This window comes from Protopterus annectens, chromosome 7.part0 (genome assembly GCF_019279795.1).
Source record: "Protopterus annectens isolate FY-2018-M chromosome 7.part0, PAN1.0, whole genome shotgun sequence".
Lineage (NCBI taxonomy): Eukaryota > Metazoa > Chordata > Ceratodontiformes > Protopteridae > Protopterus > Protopterus annectens.
This window is the reverse complement of record NC_056739.1, coordinates 169,497,218-169,515,555: the sequence shown is the minus strand read 5'-3', so window position 1 is coordinate 169,515,555 and position 18,338 is coordinate 169,497,218. Positions and strand designations below refer to the sequence as shown.

Below are 18,338 nucleotides of genomic sequence, written 5' to 3'. Positions count from 1 at the left end.
ATGGGTCTTATAAGGGAAGAATACAGGGATGTTATGACCTCCTTTGTCCCTGGATGAGATACCCTTACTAATGAGGTGGGCCATGTAGAAAGCCTTCTGTACAATGGAGGCAATATGGTGGTCAAAAGTCAGTTTGCCATCAACCTGGGTGCCCAAGTCCCTCACAACTGACTGCTTGCTTAGGACCTTGTTATTAATGTGATAATTTGTGGGAATATCACTCTCCCAAAAGGGGATGATGCATTTTTGACATTCAGTTTGAGGCCATGTTTCTGGCACCAGTCATTTGTTTGGGTGAGACCTTCTTGGAGGATGTCCACATCACTAGGGGAATGGCTGTCAGTGCCCAGCTTGCAGTCATCTGCAAACCTGGTCAGCCATAGCCCACTGGTTTTGGCCTGCACCTCAGGAAAGTACATCCTAAACAGAGGCCCAAGATCGATCCCTGGGTACACTGCTCGTTAAGTGTCTACTGCTTGAGGTGGTTTCCCCTATTTTGACTAGGTGGGTTCTATCAGTGAGCCAGTTTTCTACCCATCTGGTAACATATGGATTGATGCCTAGTTGAGAGAGTTTATCTATTATACCCGAGTGGGGAATAGTATCGAAGACTTTGGCCAGGTCAAGCTAGGCAGTGTGCAACATCTTTCTCTTGTCTATGGCTTTGGTGACTGTCTCCAAGAAGTTGACCAAATTTAACAAGCATGACCTCCCCTTGACAAAATCAAACTGTGTGGGATTGAGTGTTTGGAAGTTGTTAATGAGGTCCATGATAATCTATTCCATGGCCTTGAAGATCAGACTAGTTAGGCTGATAGGCCTATAGTTTCCTGGATTGGTCGATGCTCCACCTTTGTGCAAAGGGATGACAGTGTCTGTCCTCCACTCGGCTGGGACAAAGCCGGTACTCAGGCTTCGGTTGAACAGGGTGCCTAATGCTGCTGCAAGTTCCTGCACCTGTTCATGCAGGATGCAGCCTGGGATGTTATCGGGTGCCATGGAGGCTGTATTTTTTGCCTTTGAGAGGGCAGTGAGGACTTGCTCCCTAGAGATAAGGGGAGGAGGGCAGGTGCTGGGAATGTCCCGATTTACTGAACAGAGGGGTAAAGTTTTCACTGAACCTGTCTGCCAGCAGGTTGGCTATATACCTATGGCACTTTTACTGAACAGTGACTGTGAGGTACATTAACAAATCTGTTATGAGCAGAATAAAATTAAAATACAAAAACAATGCTAGAAGACATCTATGCTTAAAATAAAAGTTATTCAAAGGTAAGGAATAGAAAGGAAAGTTGGTAATATCTGGATGTAGAATTGCCGAACATCACAGTAAGGAGAAAAAGAACACGACATCAGTTATACTACAAATGCAACTGAAAGAATTTTCTGCAGTATTCATCCCCCCTCCAAAAAGATCTTTCCACTGCAGGCAATGGGGAACAGAATAATTTTCATACTCCTCCCTTTCCTGTAACAGCTGTCACTAACACATGAAACTGCAAGGATCACTCAGTACTGTGACAGTTTTGACACCTCAGGAACAGTGTGGGGGAGGGGACTGTCAATTCATCTTGGACTACAAAAGGATAATTTGAACAAAGGACTGCAATTCAGTTACCTTCTTTTTGTTGCAGCTGTAGAACTCCTTAGTATAGTGTAAAACAGACTGAAAAACAAAAATGAAGGTCATGAAAAAAATAAATAAATAAGGCAGTCCTATTACAAAAGGTATATTTAAGGACAGTGACTGATGTAGACCCATTATATATCAATGGTATGGGAATATAGCACTACTTCCTTATGTCTAACCATGACTTAAAAGTAGTTTACGGGAAAGAGAAAGGGTTGAAGAAAAACAAGACGACACTGATATGTCAATCCCTAGTGGCAACCATTTTGTAGAAAAAAACAAATTCTATAAGAAGTACTCCGTGATTTATGAGGTGTTGAAACAGCTTGGAAAACAAAGATAAAGTGAAAAAATTGATTTTTTTTTTAGTTCTAAGATGCAGCTTTCCTTTAAACCTTTTAATTGACTTGTTCCAGAAGTTGGAAGCCAGAAATACTGAACTGCAAGCCAGAATTATTAAAATGAAGTAGCAATTTAATTTAAAACACTTAGCAGCCAGTGAGAATAAAAGGGGCAGAAACTAGGGTCAACAGGCATAACTATGACAGGGAAATGGGGGAGGGGTGGCTGTCACACTAGCAAACTGTCAAAGGGTATAAACTGCAGGTGCAGATGGCACAGCAGCGCAAGAGTGGCACTGCTAAATAAATAACACTGCACTTATGGCTTGACTGAAGAGCAATACACAGCTTAATGCAAGGTGAGTTTGTGATAGAAACTGTAACAAGTCATTTAAGTTTTAGCAAGCAGCTTGTGACAGTTGCTTTCTTTTCAACTCTAGGCGTGGGTGGAGCCACTTATAGGGCACAAGATGATCAAGTTACTCACTATACATCATGAACGGACACAAAATAGGGACAAAAACACTAAACACCCAGCAAAACAAATCCGAGATGCTAAGCCTGTACAATTCCGAAACAGTGACACAGTGGTTATTTTCCGTTTGAGAAAGCTTGGTAGGAATAACATCTGTAGGTTCATACAGGAGAAGTAGACATGCTCAGGTTTAGCAGCAAAAACACAGCGCAGGCTCCAAGATGTGTACATCAAAGCATTTACTACTGGCCCACTTATAGTGAAGGTTCAAATGAAACCAGAGAACTGGCTGACTGTGTGTGAACGGGAATCTTGTTTCAGAGTACAAATCTGCCCTCCCGGTACTCCGACATGAAGAGATGAGAAAAGAAACTGCTGCGTCTACAAGACTTCTGATTTAAATTAACTTCAAGCCACAAGAGTGGTCTTAGGCCACTATCATGAACAGCTTTGTGGGCTAAACAAACTACACTACTAATAGGTCTATTTAACTACAGTCAGTACAACATATGCCACATTATAACAATTACTACCGCAGATGGCAGGGAAAAAAGTATATAAAGCACAAGGGAATGTCGGCTTTAAAAGATGCACTTACTGACATGCACGGGCAGAAAAACAGTTCAACTTGGTATTTTTAGACTCAAATGCAGTACAACAGGATCATGACACGACAGACAAGCACTACACAAAATTAATTGCACTTGCTGAAACTGATTTCTTAGATGCTGAACAAGCAATAAAAATGCAAACTATTCAGAAAGCAGTTCAGCTACTTTTGAATAAAATACAAATATATCTGAATATACAGATATATACATATCATATAACATATAGCAAATATATATTCAGTTCAACTTCAGTTTTGAATAAAGATATCTGAAAAGATTTTTTTTTTAAGAAAATCTCACTTGGTTTGCCATGTACTTTATGCATGTTTAAGACAGATGCAAAAAAACTATAACAAGTCAAAAGTATTAATATAATTAAAAGTCACAAAACATTAAAAACTTAAAAGATAGAGCAGACAAAATAAAGCAAATAAAAAGTTTAAAAAGTCAGTGCTACAACCACAAGATGAAATAACAGAGCAGGCAAACATTGTAGAGTGTCATAAAAAGGGCCTGTGTCTTACCAAAGGAAAAAGCAAGACATTGAAGAGCTTTGCTCGAGTATAACAAAGTTCTAATACTGAGGACAAGAAACATTAAAACACATACAACGGCTATCGAATTTAAAAAAAACAGTACAACAGAATACATGAACCAATGACTTTAGAAGTAACTGAAAAACATAAGTGGCAGTGAAATAGATGAACATACTTAATGACAAAAGACCAGTAGTATCGGTAAGAACAGTGAATTAACACCAAAAAATGCCTCAGTTAATATGATAAACAACAGCATATATATAAAAGAACAAATCTAATTCTACATTTTTCCATTTGACTCAGCAATTGCTTTACAAATGAAAAGCAATTTAGAAACAGAAGCAAATAAGAACAAAAACAGTAAATGTGCTAGAAAGAACATGATTATATCCAACTTATCCTACTGCTAAGTTACTTGGATGTTTTATGACACTTGATTCTTGGGTAACAGCAAAGAAAATGGAGAGAAATGTTAGGGTACCCTAGCTCAGACACTTTAAACGTGACAGCAGACCACGCAGTTCAAACAGCCCCATTTGTCAGCAAGTGGAGCATTGTCTGTACAACACAAAAAAATACAAATGGTTCAGAAGATGAATCGTCAAAAAGTATAAAAAATGTAAAGATTAAATAATTGTTTCTGCAGATGACGACTTGTCTAATAAAATGTTAAATAATTTTAATATTACAAGGGAGGTCTACCAAGACTGCATTATCAGACCTATCTAGGAGAAGTGAGGACAAAGGCCAAGCTTAGACAGGATATATAGTTCCCAAGCACGGATATTACGACAAACTTCTCCATGCGTGTTTATTTCCGCCACACTAATAATCAACATAAAGCCAGTTTTGGGGCTTTCAAAATCAACATGCCTTAACATGCATAATATTTTACTGGGGTTGTATACACATCTTTTCTGGACAGCAATAAAACAGTTAAGTAAATCTTTCAAAAGTAAAACAGAAACATCACAGAGCACCTAAATCCTCAAAGTTTCTGGCAGATTTTGACACAGACTTAGTACAGGACCTCATTTTCAACTTCATACCAGACTACAATTATTCTGACTGAAGGAACGGTGGTACTCCAAATGGAAGAGAGTCCAGTGAGAACTGCAGGGGTGAGAAGCACCAGATCACTGACAACTCCAGACTGCTGATGTGCAAGGATGATTCCAGCACAGACCACGTCCCTTACACAGATTGCTCAGTGACATGTCTAGTGCTCCACCCCATGGCACAGGCATCCATAGTGATTCCAGCTGATGAGACAAACATGCAATGAGTTGCTCTAAACAACAGTATCCAAACTGGAGCCACTAGTGCAGACTATACAAACATATACTGGAGATCTTGACTGAAGGAGTCCAAAACTACTGAGCATTGGGTCCAATGTATCACGCATAGTCTGGAAAAAACTATGAACAGTGTAGCCACAGAAACAACTACAGCACAAGATCCATGTGCTGAATGCCTCTCATGGGTGACAGTCATCCAGGTAAGGAAAAGCTCTCATGCCCCAGAGGTGAAAATGAGATACCTTAATGCAATGCGATGCATTTGATCAACACCACAGGAGGGGGGAAGGTGTGACCTAACAGGTAGGAACAGAAACTGGCACGGACTGGGTCCTAGTCTCAAGCAGAGAAAACCTCTGGATATTTCTGGTAGTTTTTATGTGAAGTCAAACATGCTGGAGGTCCAAGAGTACATCCAGTCTCCTCTTGAAAGGCACAGCGATGGACTGCAACATAACCATACCGAATGACTCTTTTTGAGGAACAAGTATAAAGGCCAAGGAGATCAGATATGGGTGTGAGGTCCTTATCTTTCCCTGGGCAGGTACAATAATCTGAAATAATATCCTTGTTGGTCTGCTGGGACTTCCTGTGTGGCCCTTTTGAGGAACTACTTCCTTCCTTACTTGCTCACACTATCTGATGAGATGGCATATCTGGCAACAGTACAGAGTGACATTTTTGTTTGGACACTAAGGGGTCTTCATTTCTGATTACTCCCTTGATCCACTCATCCTTGGATATTTTGAACTACTGGAAGAAGTGGAGAACAAATTACCCCCAGGTGAAGACTGTCAATGTAAAAGTCAGGAAGATCAACAGTCCCACTTACAAGACCCTCAGTGTACCAACTAATGGTGAGACCAAAGGATGCTGGATCAGCACCATTGCTGGTGTGTAGATAAGAAGCATTTCCTGATGCTGTGGGCTCTGTGGGGTATGCTGAAAAAGCAGCTTCCTCTGGTTTCTTGCATACTAGAAAAGTAAATGTGGGGGAAATGGCAGGAGACCCCATGGGTGAAAGGATTGTTCTTTCTCCTTCATGCCCTCAATATGCTGATCAACTGCAGACCAAAACAGCAAAGGTCCCTTAAAGGAGACGGCCATAAATGTCACCTCAGTGCATACATCTCAACCTCTTAAAAGAGAAAAAAAATCTGGAGAAAGCCATAAATAATAAAAGTGGGACAAAGGCCTAAAAATAGGGACAATTTTTTTTTAAATACTGCTCTTACAAGCTTGGAAAGTTTATAGAACAACAGGTTTTCAATAGCATGGATTTTCTGAAGGATACAAAGTCTGAAACTCAAATGTCTGTCATTATTTTCAAACTCACACAACACAAACAACTGTGAACGAGTAAAACTGTTCACTACACAAAATGCTATAAAACAAGCAACCTGAGTAATGTAAAAAAGAATTTAATAATGACAAAGTTTTCAGGTCAAAAACCCTTCATCAGTGTTAACAATATTTCCTACTACAAAGATTTTTATACAAATTCAAATAACTCACAGCCAAATCAAAATAAATAATTATCTTAAAGGCAACATGCAAAAAAAAAAAAAAATCACATAGATATTGTATAAATTACACTAATTTTATAAAATGCATATGCAATTTTTTTGCAAGTTACTTCCAGGTAGACCAACAAGTGGTTACCAAGGGATTTTAGAAAAAAAATGATTTTATGGTTAATAATTTTCTTATAAAATATGTGAGGAAATTAGACTCATATGTTTAGAATGCTACAGATATAGTAAGATAATTGGAAAGTATCACATGGCAACAACGTTACTTTTCGGTCACAACTGATGTAGCTCCATTATATACTAGCGTTCTTAATGGTGTTGTTAAGGAGGCTGTGGACTGCTTTTTTTGGATCAAATCATATTTCATCTATTTGTGAACAGATATGGTTTAGTTTAAATAACATTTTTTTTTTTTTTTAATTTTTGATGAACACATTTATAGAAAAAAAACAGGGAACAGCGACAGGATGAAGTTTTTATCATCATATTTGAATTGTATACCACTGATTACTTTGCCAATAATGTGGTGAAATATGTATGATATATTGATGATTAATAGGTAGGGGTAATGCAGATAAATTTTATACATTTCTGAAGGTTTACAAGAACACAGACTTGGATTAAAATTTAAAAAGAATAAGGATGTTAAAACTAGAAGGCACAGTGAATACAATCATTATTATGATGTATAGGAAAGAAATCAGGTGCAGGTACATTTTTTTGACAGGAAGCGTAATCATCCAGAAAGTAAAATCTTTCTTACCTTGTGGGGAATTTTAAAGGTCCATACAAAATTGTAGTGAGTGGAACATACTTTTAAGAGAGGCAAATATGTTCATTTATTTATTTATTTTTAAGGAGGAGATGCAATAAAACTGACGAGGAAAGGGGATATTTTACGGCATGTGAAAGTAGTAGACAAATTAATTTCTGGCAAGTCAATTTGTGATAGAAAATATGTAAAAATAAAGTGTTTAATAATGATGACATTTATTTGGCAATGTAGCACAATACATGAAGTGAGAATTTAATTTCAGTTGTTAAGGATAACTGGCATTTGGTTACTGATGATATAAATGATAGGTCTGCTGTTCCCATGGATTTAAGATTTCATGTTAAGACTAGCAATGATTGTGACAGCCATTATAGATGCCTTGCAGTAAAAATAAACAGGAATCTGTTTGGAAGGTACCTCCACATATGTGGAAGCTAACATGTTTGTAATTTGACAGAAAAGGGTGATTAAATGAGGATGCATACTCACATGGTCAGATTATGCAATATGAATGTTTGTGATAGCACAAATGTAATGTATGTTATACAGTGTCCTTGTAAGAGAATATATTTTGGAGAGAAAAAAAAATGAAATTTTCAGACAGACTCAAGGAACACAATAGGAATAATAATAGAATAAATTTTGGAAGTCCTTTGGTACATCACTTAAGTGGATATCATGTGGGACAATATTATAAACTCTCCTTGCTTTCATATTACAAGTATTTAAACACAGAAACACTGGATGGAGGTGCAAAAAGCATTTTAAAGGTATAAACAAGTGTTTTATTTTACAGTATAATATTATGGTTCCATTCAGTTTGAATCAAGGAGGACTGGAATGCAGTACTGTAGTAATGAACTGTAGTTGCTTTAATTGTATTAAATGTTTTATGGGTGGAGTTGCAGTAAAAAATAAATTTGTGTGTGCATGTTACTTCCATTGAAGGCTATTGTGGACGAGGCACTAGGAAAATTACTACAAGTGTATGGATTTTTGCTCTGAACATCTTTTTTGGTGTGACTTGACATTTGAGATATTACAATCGATACTGCATTTCCAAGACAAAAACTTTTTGGAAAAATGTATACAGTACTGATTATTAACGTGATTATCAATGCAATACACTGATCTCACCGATTATAGTCTTAAATCAAAAATATAACAGCCTTGCTAAAACAAGATTCATATATTAGAATGTAGCTCTAAGAGGATTATGATCGGGTCTCCAATCATAACAGACTTATTATGTGGTTGAGACATTGATGCCAAGAAATTCACTTTGAGAGCAAAGCTTGAGAGGTGAATCTAGGTGCCCATGTCAAAATACATAACAAATTAGTTATGATTGGGGAGCCAATCATAATCGGACCCTAGTTCTTTATAGTGCATGAGATTTATCTGATCCATGTACTACTAGTCACTCAAAACTACAATGAAAACACTAACTTTTATTGGCAAGGTAGTGTGGAAGAGGTTGCTGTCCTTACATATTCCCTGTTTAAGAGTAACAGCATGAATCAAAACAGTGGATTTAATGTAGCAGACAGCAGGCAGAATTGAGAGGTAAAACAAAGCAGTTTCATTGTCCTGCTGTTGCTGTTTACTGGTCAGCTCTGTCCGCATTTAGTGACAGATACGATGTTAACAGCCCATAGAGGGTGCTTAATAACTTAGCACACTTCTAAGCATTGTTAAGGAAGGGTCTCTTGCTAGAGTAGCCCTGAATCAGCATACAATGTAACAATTTTTGAGTATAATCAAAATGCTCCATGCACAAGTTTGTTACAGCAAAGTTCATATGCAAGAGCCTCATTAATAGCAAGGCTTGTGCAGTCAATGACAGTCACCACAGAACTGCATCAAAAGCCTTGTGTCAGTTTTGAAAGTTGTCACATAATTTGTGCAGCCACAAAGCAACACAAGTATGGCATACTGAGTCAGTAACAGCTTTTAAAATTGCTGGTTAAGCAGAAGTGCACACTTGTGTGGCAGAGTGTATGACAGGTTTTTAAGGAGGCAGACAGTTTGCACTCCTACACTTTTTTTAGGTTTGTAATGCATGAGGGCAGCTGAAACAAAATGCCGATTAGGTTGCCAGTCATAACCATCTATTAATGTGCCCTCACAAAATGGACTACCACCTACCAAAAAGCTCAAGAGTTAGGAAACCAGGCAGCCAGCTTATATGCATATTTCAGTTACCAGGTAGGTTACAAGTTATATCAGATGCACTGGTGTCATACCCAGCTCAATGCCAAATGATCCAGCATGCCAGGATGACAACTGGTATCGGGCTACTCATCACCATAGTCTGCATCACTCCTAGCCACAAGAGACCATAGTTGTTATTGGCAAGGGACAGAGTGAACTGCTAGTGAGGCAGTCAGTACCTCCATCCTCCTCCTCCGAGAATCCAAATGGGAGACCCAAGTTCTAGACCGTAGGTATGAACACAATTAATCTTCAATGTGATCACTTGTGGGGAGAGAGGGGAGATGAACCCCGACAAATCCTTACTTGTGTGGCATCTGAATTATAACTATACTAGCAAAACTAACTTCTCCTGAAAAACAACAGTAATTCTTTTGTAAAAGGCCATACCAAATTAGAATATTTTTGTTCTAGTACAAATACTATACAGTTCAGCAACATCAAGAATCAAGCTGACAAAAATCAGTGTTCATATTTAGAAAGCAAACAATGATGGCATTTTAGAAGCTCTTACTTGCGAAGTCTGCAACCAGCAATATTAAAAACTTCAACGGCCATTACAAAGCAACATGCTTTAAGTGCATCTACCATCTGGAACACTATTCCTCTACTCAGCCTTGACGTTACTATGACTTCCCTTTTGTTTATTGGAAATCTCATTTTGGCTTACACAATGAAATCAACTGAATAATGTAACAGAACCTTTGAAGTGCATTACTAGCCAGAACAACTACTGCAACCAAAACCAAATTAAGACTCAGTAGTGCAGAGAGAAGCAACTCTGATTCAGGCAACAATGCATAATCAGGCACTGGAGATGCTGGAAGAGAAAGGTAGACTGAACATCTAATGATGACTAGTCCAGCTCAGTGGGAGGGAAGGTGGCATTCTGGTCTACTTGTATGTGCCGATCCTCAGGTTCAAGATGCAGTTTTTTCAGCTGGGAGCATGCTCATGGCAACGTGCACGTGCATGGTAATCTTCACTGTGGACATGCCTGTGTGGAAGCACATGACTGGGGGAGGGAGTACCTGTAGCAAGTCTTTAAACAGGTAAGCACATCGTCATTCAGAGGCCGAGTAAAAGGGGAACAAATACAGCACAATCCTCGGGGAAGGGCAGACAGCTGGTAGGCTCAGTGAAGAATGACACACAAAAGTTTACAATATGCTCTGTTTGCGCATGGGGCAAATTAAACTGACATAGGAATGAGTCATATCTCAAGGTAGCGGAGACATAAATCATCAGACTTCAACATGTGTTACAACATGAATTCTAAACTTCATACTTTTGCAAACAAGTTATACATTTATGGCCTCGCAGCAGAGGGCGAGTACAAATAACTTACAAAAGGATATAAAGGACATAAACAGAAAATGTTCACAAAATGTTAAATGACATAACAAATCTAGTATGCAACAGTCATAAGGAGTTACATAACCGATACAGATATATCTATATATCTATGTGTATATATATATATATATATATATATATATATATATATATATATATATATACACACACACACATATATATATATATATATATATATATATATATATATATGTATTTTCCCCAGCTGTCTGCTTCTTAATGAACCACATCACTGCTGTGTTGCCCTTGAGTATCAGCAGGACCCTTGAACTCGGAATGGATTGAAAGGCGTAAATCTTCCTCTGCTTACTGGACCATCTGCTGTGCACTTTATACATGCCTCTACCCATTCATGGGGGACTTTCAGTCAGCCTCTGATTTACTTTAGAGGGAGTGACATGCAGCCTTGGACTTCAGGCTGTTTGTTCTGTTCAAAAATGGTCTTCAGATACCAATGACTCTTCCTCAAGCATTGGGGTGGGGGAGGGACCATCAGGACAGGAAAAGAACATGAAGATCACAGGACTGAGAAAGGTCTCTGTGGGATGAGCTTGAAAAAAATCTCTCACTTGGTTGATATTACCTCACCAGTATGGCACCCGACAGTTTCTTCTGTTAAAAGTGTTCCAGGCTGAACGTCTGAATTTAAGAACACCAGGCTGCAGAAATGGTGGACCATGAGACTCAGAGACCCGAAAGGCTTCTCTACGCAGATGGCGTTAGACAGCCATCCATATAAAAATAAACATACAGCTTTCTCCAGTCTTCAATGAGTGAAAATTGAAATAACACATTTTGTGAAAATTACCAAAGAAGCAGATGGGCCAAGGCAGAGGTCAACTGACAACATAACTAACATCCCTACTCTGAATATGAGTAACTATGCCTTGTAAACAGCAGTGTGCCAGCACATGCTTTTCATGTCCAGGGTAAGTAAAAAGCCTCTTTTCATACATTGAGATGAAAGAGATTAACATTTTTCATTAAATTGTGAGTTATTAGAGTTTTTTTTCTTTATTGTTTTCAAAATATAATATCAGACATGACCTGACAGGTGTATGGGGAACTATAGCATTCTGCTGTTTTTTTAAATTCAAGCTGACACCCCTGCAGATGTCCAGGAATCAGCAACCGGCTGTGACACAGTAACATTTCTCATTTATAAACCAGACTCCGAGGTCTACAAAAGACTTCCACTCCATGATAAACCTTCCTAAACAACAACAGGGATAGGCTGGTACAATATTTACACTTACAACTTCTCTGACAGGGATGGATGAACCATGACCTCCAAGGTCATACGCACTACAGACCTCTGTCAGGGTGTCTAGTAGGTTCATAGGTTCATACTAAGCTAACTGCCCTTGCGAGCCATTTTAAGCCTAGCCAAATATCCTTTGTGAGAATCAAACCCCGCACCTTGTATTTGTAAGGCGAACATCTTAACCATTAGGCCACCCTACCACTAGGTCAGTATGGAGTTGGTGAATAGTCCCTGTTGTTCACCAAAATTAGCTTATGCTCATTCAGATGTTATGGCGTTTCACAGGCTCGAATTTTTATTTATTTATTTTTTATTTATTTTTACCCTTTTATGGGGGGGGCCCAACCTTAGACCTACAGTCACCTACTGTGGAGGTGGTAGGCACCCCCCGGGATGAGCCCAATAACCAGTGTGCCCTATGAAAACCTTTAGATTGTCGGTTCTTCTCAACCACATTTTCTTATGAAAAGATCTACAATGACCACACCTTACCAGCTCTAGTGCCTCTCATATGTAACACAGACACTGCACGATACTCAAGGGGATGCGGGGTGAAACTGCCTCCCAAAAGACCACCTGCTGACTTTTCTTTGAGCACTATTACACCACTAAATTAACAGACAAAAGGTAAAATTTACAAAAATAACCAGAATACACAGCTAATCAACAGCTACAATAAATTAGCAAACTGTCAAAATACTGTACTTCTCTCTCAGTTCATCTGTCTAGAAATCAGCTGAAGGACTCCAAATTAAGCTAAAACCAAGCTGCAAATTAAGCTAAAACTAAGCTGCAAATTAAGCTAAAACCAAGCTGCAAAAAAGAATGGAAGATGGCCTGAGTTAAACCTGCCTTTACAGACTAACTTATGCCTGCTGTGGTAGATATTACTACACGTCCTACCAGTGAACATCCAGTTGCTCTGCAAGTTTGACCAGAAGGTTGACAGCTGCCTGCAGCTCTTCTCCTTCATATTATAAATGCATTACAGCCATGTTCCTTATGATGTACTCCCAAACTTACCTTTAAATTCATTACGCAGGGCATAAAGGGCTAAAAAGGATTCAGCAATTGTCAGTTTCTCTTTCTCCCTACCACAGAAAAAAAAAAGTTTTGCTTCCACTACTATGATATATTTACACCAGCACTATACGTACATTGTCACTTTGCCTTCGGACTTTTGCTGCCAATGCATGGTCTTCATCATTGCTTATTCCATTACATTCCAACTCGTGCTCTCTTTTAGCAAACAGACTGTTGCTCACACATCCATAAGTGCTGTTACCTTAACAGTGATTTATAATAGGGGGGAAAAAAGCAGCATTATTTTTAGACAATGAGAATTGTGAAAACACCACTCTTCACCTCTCAGTTAGAATACAAAACATTTACATTCCATCATTTTACACATTTATAAACTCATGTGAAGACCAAATTTCACTTCCCTATGCACTCTTCTCCAACCCTTGAATGTTAATGCAGCATTCCAGTCAAATAAAACGTCCACACAAATGTCATTTTTTCTCATCCTGCATTTTTCCTTCACACTGATTCAACCCCCAGTGTTGCATACAAAGAAAACATGGTTTAAGTATTACCTGCTTTTTGCCTCAGGATATTTCTACAGTTTCTGTAGACATATGTTTGGCTTTGAAATCTCACGCAATTTTTTTCTGGTCTTTTGTGACATCAATGACATATTGTAGGTTAACTATAAACAAAAGAGGTAGCTACACCTCAGACTTTTTGGACCTTAAAAAGTGATTTAGCTAGGCCACTGCTTGTAGCTGTAAGGTCAATTAAATGTCTTCATGGGCAAATGATACCCTTCTGAAGAATAAATTCTCCAACTTGGTATCAATGTACACATATCTCCTGGTAAAACATGAAGTCTGACATGTCAAAGCAGCATATTAAGCCACAGTGAAGACTAGACGGAATTTAAAAAAAAATAAGAGCTAATAACTGCCATCTTGTTTATGCTCACTAAATACAGCTGTTTAGCGAACATAAAATAAAAAAGTAAACAAAATGGGGAAAAAACTCGAGCAGCAAAAGTAACTGCAGCAGTAGCTACGAGTTGCTCCTTTAATGTTCCCTTGCCAAGAGCAGCTTAAATATTTGAGAAGTATGAAAGAAATAATGAAAAATTAATGCAATTACGTGTGCGTGTTTATGCGTGCACTTGTGTTCGAGTGACAGATTAGTAAAGGAGGTACAAAGAGCGCATACATGTCATATTTTTGCTCAGGAATTCTAGACAGAGCCACCGGTAATGGAGGTTCAAACACTCAACAATTTTTAAATATAACCTTAATTCACTTAAATGGAGCAAGAGGTTTTCTATCAACATGCAATTCATTAATAAGTAATAGTAAGAAACCAAACTGTTTGTCTTTACTGACTGTAATTCCCACTGATTTATATTAAAATCAAACATTTTAAAGAGGCAGAGTAAAAAATGAGAAAATTAGGGATAGTTGAGAGACATGGGGGGGGGGGGGTGCAATGCCATGCACTCTACAAAACTTTTTCATTCATCTGATCACAATGATCCACCCGAGGTGCAGTTAGTCAAGAAAGCGACTGAAATTGCTGGTCACATTTATGCGTGTGTGTGTGTGTGTGTGTGTGTGTGTGTGTGTGTGTGTGTGCGTGCGTGTGTGTGCGTGCGTGTGTGTGCGTGTGTGTGCGTGTGTGTGTGTGTGTGTGTGGGCAGGCACGCACGTGTATTTTTTTGTGTATATGTATCAGAGCCTGTCTATCCTTTTGCATGTCTAGGTGTCTTTCCATGTAAAAGCATCCAAATCTGTCTGTCCTGCATTTCCATGTGTGTGGACATTACAGACTTAAATAACTTACATTATGGATGTGAAATACTTTCTCCAGCAATTACATATGATACAACAATTGTAAACACTAGAGAAACCATTTTATGCTAATAAGATTAGCCCATTATTTAAGCACAATAATGCTCTCCAAGGCGAGTACTACATGGAAATAACATACCTTCCATGGGCGGTGAGGCCCTCTGGTGCAACACCCATGGGAGGTCCATTATTTCCCTGTAACACCAACCATGTCAGGTGTTACTGCTGTGCTTAAACATGGACTGCATGTTTGTCTTTTTATGTTTTACCAATTTCAGATGAACAGATTTACAGCAAACGGTCTCTCTCCCGAGCCAGTCAAAAAGTGTACAATTACAGCCTTCTCACTTAACTTCATTATTGACTGAGAAGATGTGCTGGTCCAGGGACCCTCTTCAGCCATGATGCAGGTGCAGAAGCACAGCAAATTACAACAGTAATATGACTTGCAACCCACAGCACAACATTTACAAACATTCCAGTACCACAGTTTACATAAAATTAAAATATTTGGTGTAATACAATATTGTAGAGGTGGTACAATAATGTTTTCCCTTACATGTCAATTCACCACCTCTCCAGGAACAGAACAGTATTAAAGGGGAAATGAAGCTAGTATGATGTCAATTGTATTACACGAGTAGCAGGGAGTGCAGGAATAAACCAAGAAGAGAAGTGCAGTGGTTTTACATGTGCATATTTATACAGCACGAATCCTAATGGAAGAATCAAACTAACGTTTGTAGTTGGAATGCTGTACAAGAGGAAGCAGAAGGCTTAGTCCTACTGCCCTAAGTTAACAGGGAGACGGGACCACATTATAAATTCTCACCGCAGAGCACTGTGTATCCCCATAAATTACCTGTCAGGGAGGCAGAAACTAACTATGAAACAAAATCCCATCAGCAAGGCAGCCCTCAAACTAATTTGGGAGAAAGAGGGACGTCACTAGCATTCAAACTAGTTGCTTAAAATAATAATGTTACTTCCCACCATCTCGATTTCATGGGTGTGTTACAACTTTTAGGGAACTGCATGTATTGTACGGCAATTCTATTTATATATTTTGAGCAAACAGGAGCATTGGATCACTAAGGCCTGTGTCAGTCACAACTCAATTGTATTCGATAGAAAATTACTCAGACGATAGCATATTAACGCTATGCAAACAGTTCATCACTGCAAAGTTATAAGCAAAAGACTGAACAGTGCTTCTAACCTTTCTGCATTCCATTTGGCCCTGTAAGTGCACTGGTGCCATACTTAAGAATGCTACTGTTCCCATTTCCTCCTGTGGATAACCAGCCTAAAACAAAAACAAACAAAAAAAAATGAAGACTGTACACATGGTATCTACACTTTCAAGTCATGATATTACAGCGCATAAAATGAAGATGACAATGTACAAAATGCTAATGCTTAAATTCCTAAGTTTCAGGACCAGGGTCAACATTTACGTGACAGAAAATTTGGCAACTACTGGTTAAACATTACACTTACAAGGTTGTTCAAAGTGTACTGCACAAGAAAATAAAATGATCTCATTTCTGTACTGAAATATGTGCAAGCAACATGTTGGTTCACCACCAGGGGTGCTCTGGAACTCAAACAGCACTCTGCAATGTCCTGTTGCAAACCTGCATTCTGATAACGGTCACATGTGTGTGGAATGATTCAGAGCTCAGTTCCCTTTTCTGGCTAATCAGCAATAAGGCCTGGAGTGTAAATTTAGATGAAAACTGAAAATTCTGTTCCACGTTTTAGAGTCTGCTGCAAAAGATACCCGAAAATAAAATTCTGTAACATTTCTTACAAGGTTAGTGTTTCTAGTAGTACACATCAAACATGACAGGAGAATTAGTGGGGCAAGGACTTGAGTGACTATCTGTAAACAAGAAGCATCTCAGTGTCTGTGTACTAGGACTACAGCACTTATTTTCCAAGTCTTCACTCTATAAATGCTTTGTTGTCTTAACTCCCCTCCAAAGAGGTGTTGGCTGCACCACAGATTTTTATGTCCTTTGAAAATAGCAAATTTACCCTTCAGCTGTGTTGCTCTTTCCTTTTATATTCAATAATGATGTAACTGGTACAAAGGAAAACTGCTTCACTGGACTTTATGTTCATGCCTTTTACTGGTCCCTATTTTGAAGGACGTCCCTGATTTTGCCTTATATTTTTGGTCTGTTACTCTTAAAATTTTTGGTTTTCTAGTAAGTTGTTGAGTACTGCAATCTCCAAATGAGAAACTTTCTCGAGTTTCACAATGCATGTCCTTCAGAGAACACATAGTTCATAGGTTCATAGTTTAGTACTAAGCTAACTGCCCTTGCGAGCCATTTTAAGCCTAGCCAATTATCCCTTGTGAGACTCGAACCTTGCACCTTGCGTTTGTAAGGCAAACACCTTAGCCATTAAGCCACCCTCCCATGCTAAAATAAAGCCTGTTATTCTAGCTACATTCTAAATATATGAGAGCAACATTTAACATCTTGACCTTCTGCATCACAGTTACGTGAACTTTGGGGATAGGAATCCTGGTCTCGTTTTTGGACCATGGTGAAAAAATAAATTAGGATATTTCCCTGGGATGGTAAAAGCCCAAGGGTAAGTTGGGACAAATTAATACCTCCAGAGGAGCAGGGGGGACCTGCCAGTCCCACACTTAAGGGTGTACTTTAAAGTAATACACTGGAGTTGGCTTATTTACAGAGGAAAATTATACTTTGGGTGCTCTGTGCTTCTAAACAACAGGGAGAAGACCTAGGACAGGAAAAATAAACATTTAGTTGCAGAATAAAAATTTAGTCACAGAATCTAGGACCATATCTATCAACTGTCCAGATTTTTGAAGAATGTCCAGAGTTTGCCTCATATTTTTGCTGTCTTTCTCATAAAATTTGTGGTTTCCTGGCAAATCACTGGGGATTGAAGTGATTTGTATAGCCTTCAGAAAATGCATGCTAACACAGAAACCTGTTATTCTAACAACTTTATAAGTTTAAAAGTGCAATATTTAAAATCTCTTCCTATTTTTGGGCTTTTGTCCTCCCATTATTTTACTTCTTGTGCTAAGGGGTTGACAGGTGTGTCTAGGACCAGACACGGACAAGAGGATTTTAAAAGAACATCTGCAATGCAACCTGAAGGGTGATGGGCTATAAAAGATTTGAAAAGTGGAAGATAGAGTTACTGCCTATTAGAATGGAAACATTTAATAATAATAATAAAATATTAACCCTTTGTTGGAAAAAAAAAAAAAAAAAACGGTTCAGGGGAAGTCAGGGCCCAGGGCACCAGAAACAGATCCTGCAGGTAACAGAGGTACTAGACTGGAACTAAGCTAAATAAACTGTGCATTCTGGAGAAAATCAAAGTAAAGTTCTGTAAGTCATGCAATCAGTAATAAATA

The 18,338-nt window shown here is 38.5% G+C and overlaps 1 protein-coding gene across 2 annotated transcripts in view; it reads right to left on the bottom strand.

The window, feature by feature from the left end:
• Window positions 1-18,338, bottom strand: part of LOC122806316 (cryptochrome-1-like) — a 401,673-nt gene that overhangs the window by 43,247 nt on the left and 340,088 nt on the right. For both annotated transcript variants that reach the window (XM_044076633.1, XM_044076634.1), the window contains 2 exons: window positions 16,146-16,232; window positions 13,214-13,341 (listed from right to left, as the gene is read on the bottom strand). In XM_044076633.1, the coding sequence (XP_043932568.1) occupies window positions 13,214-13,341; window positions 16,146-16,232 (215 nt within the window). The remainder of the gene's footprint in view (window positions 1-13,213; window positions 13,342-16,145; window positions 16,233-18,338) is intronic.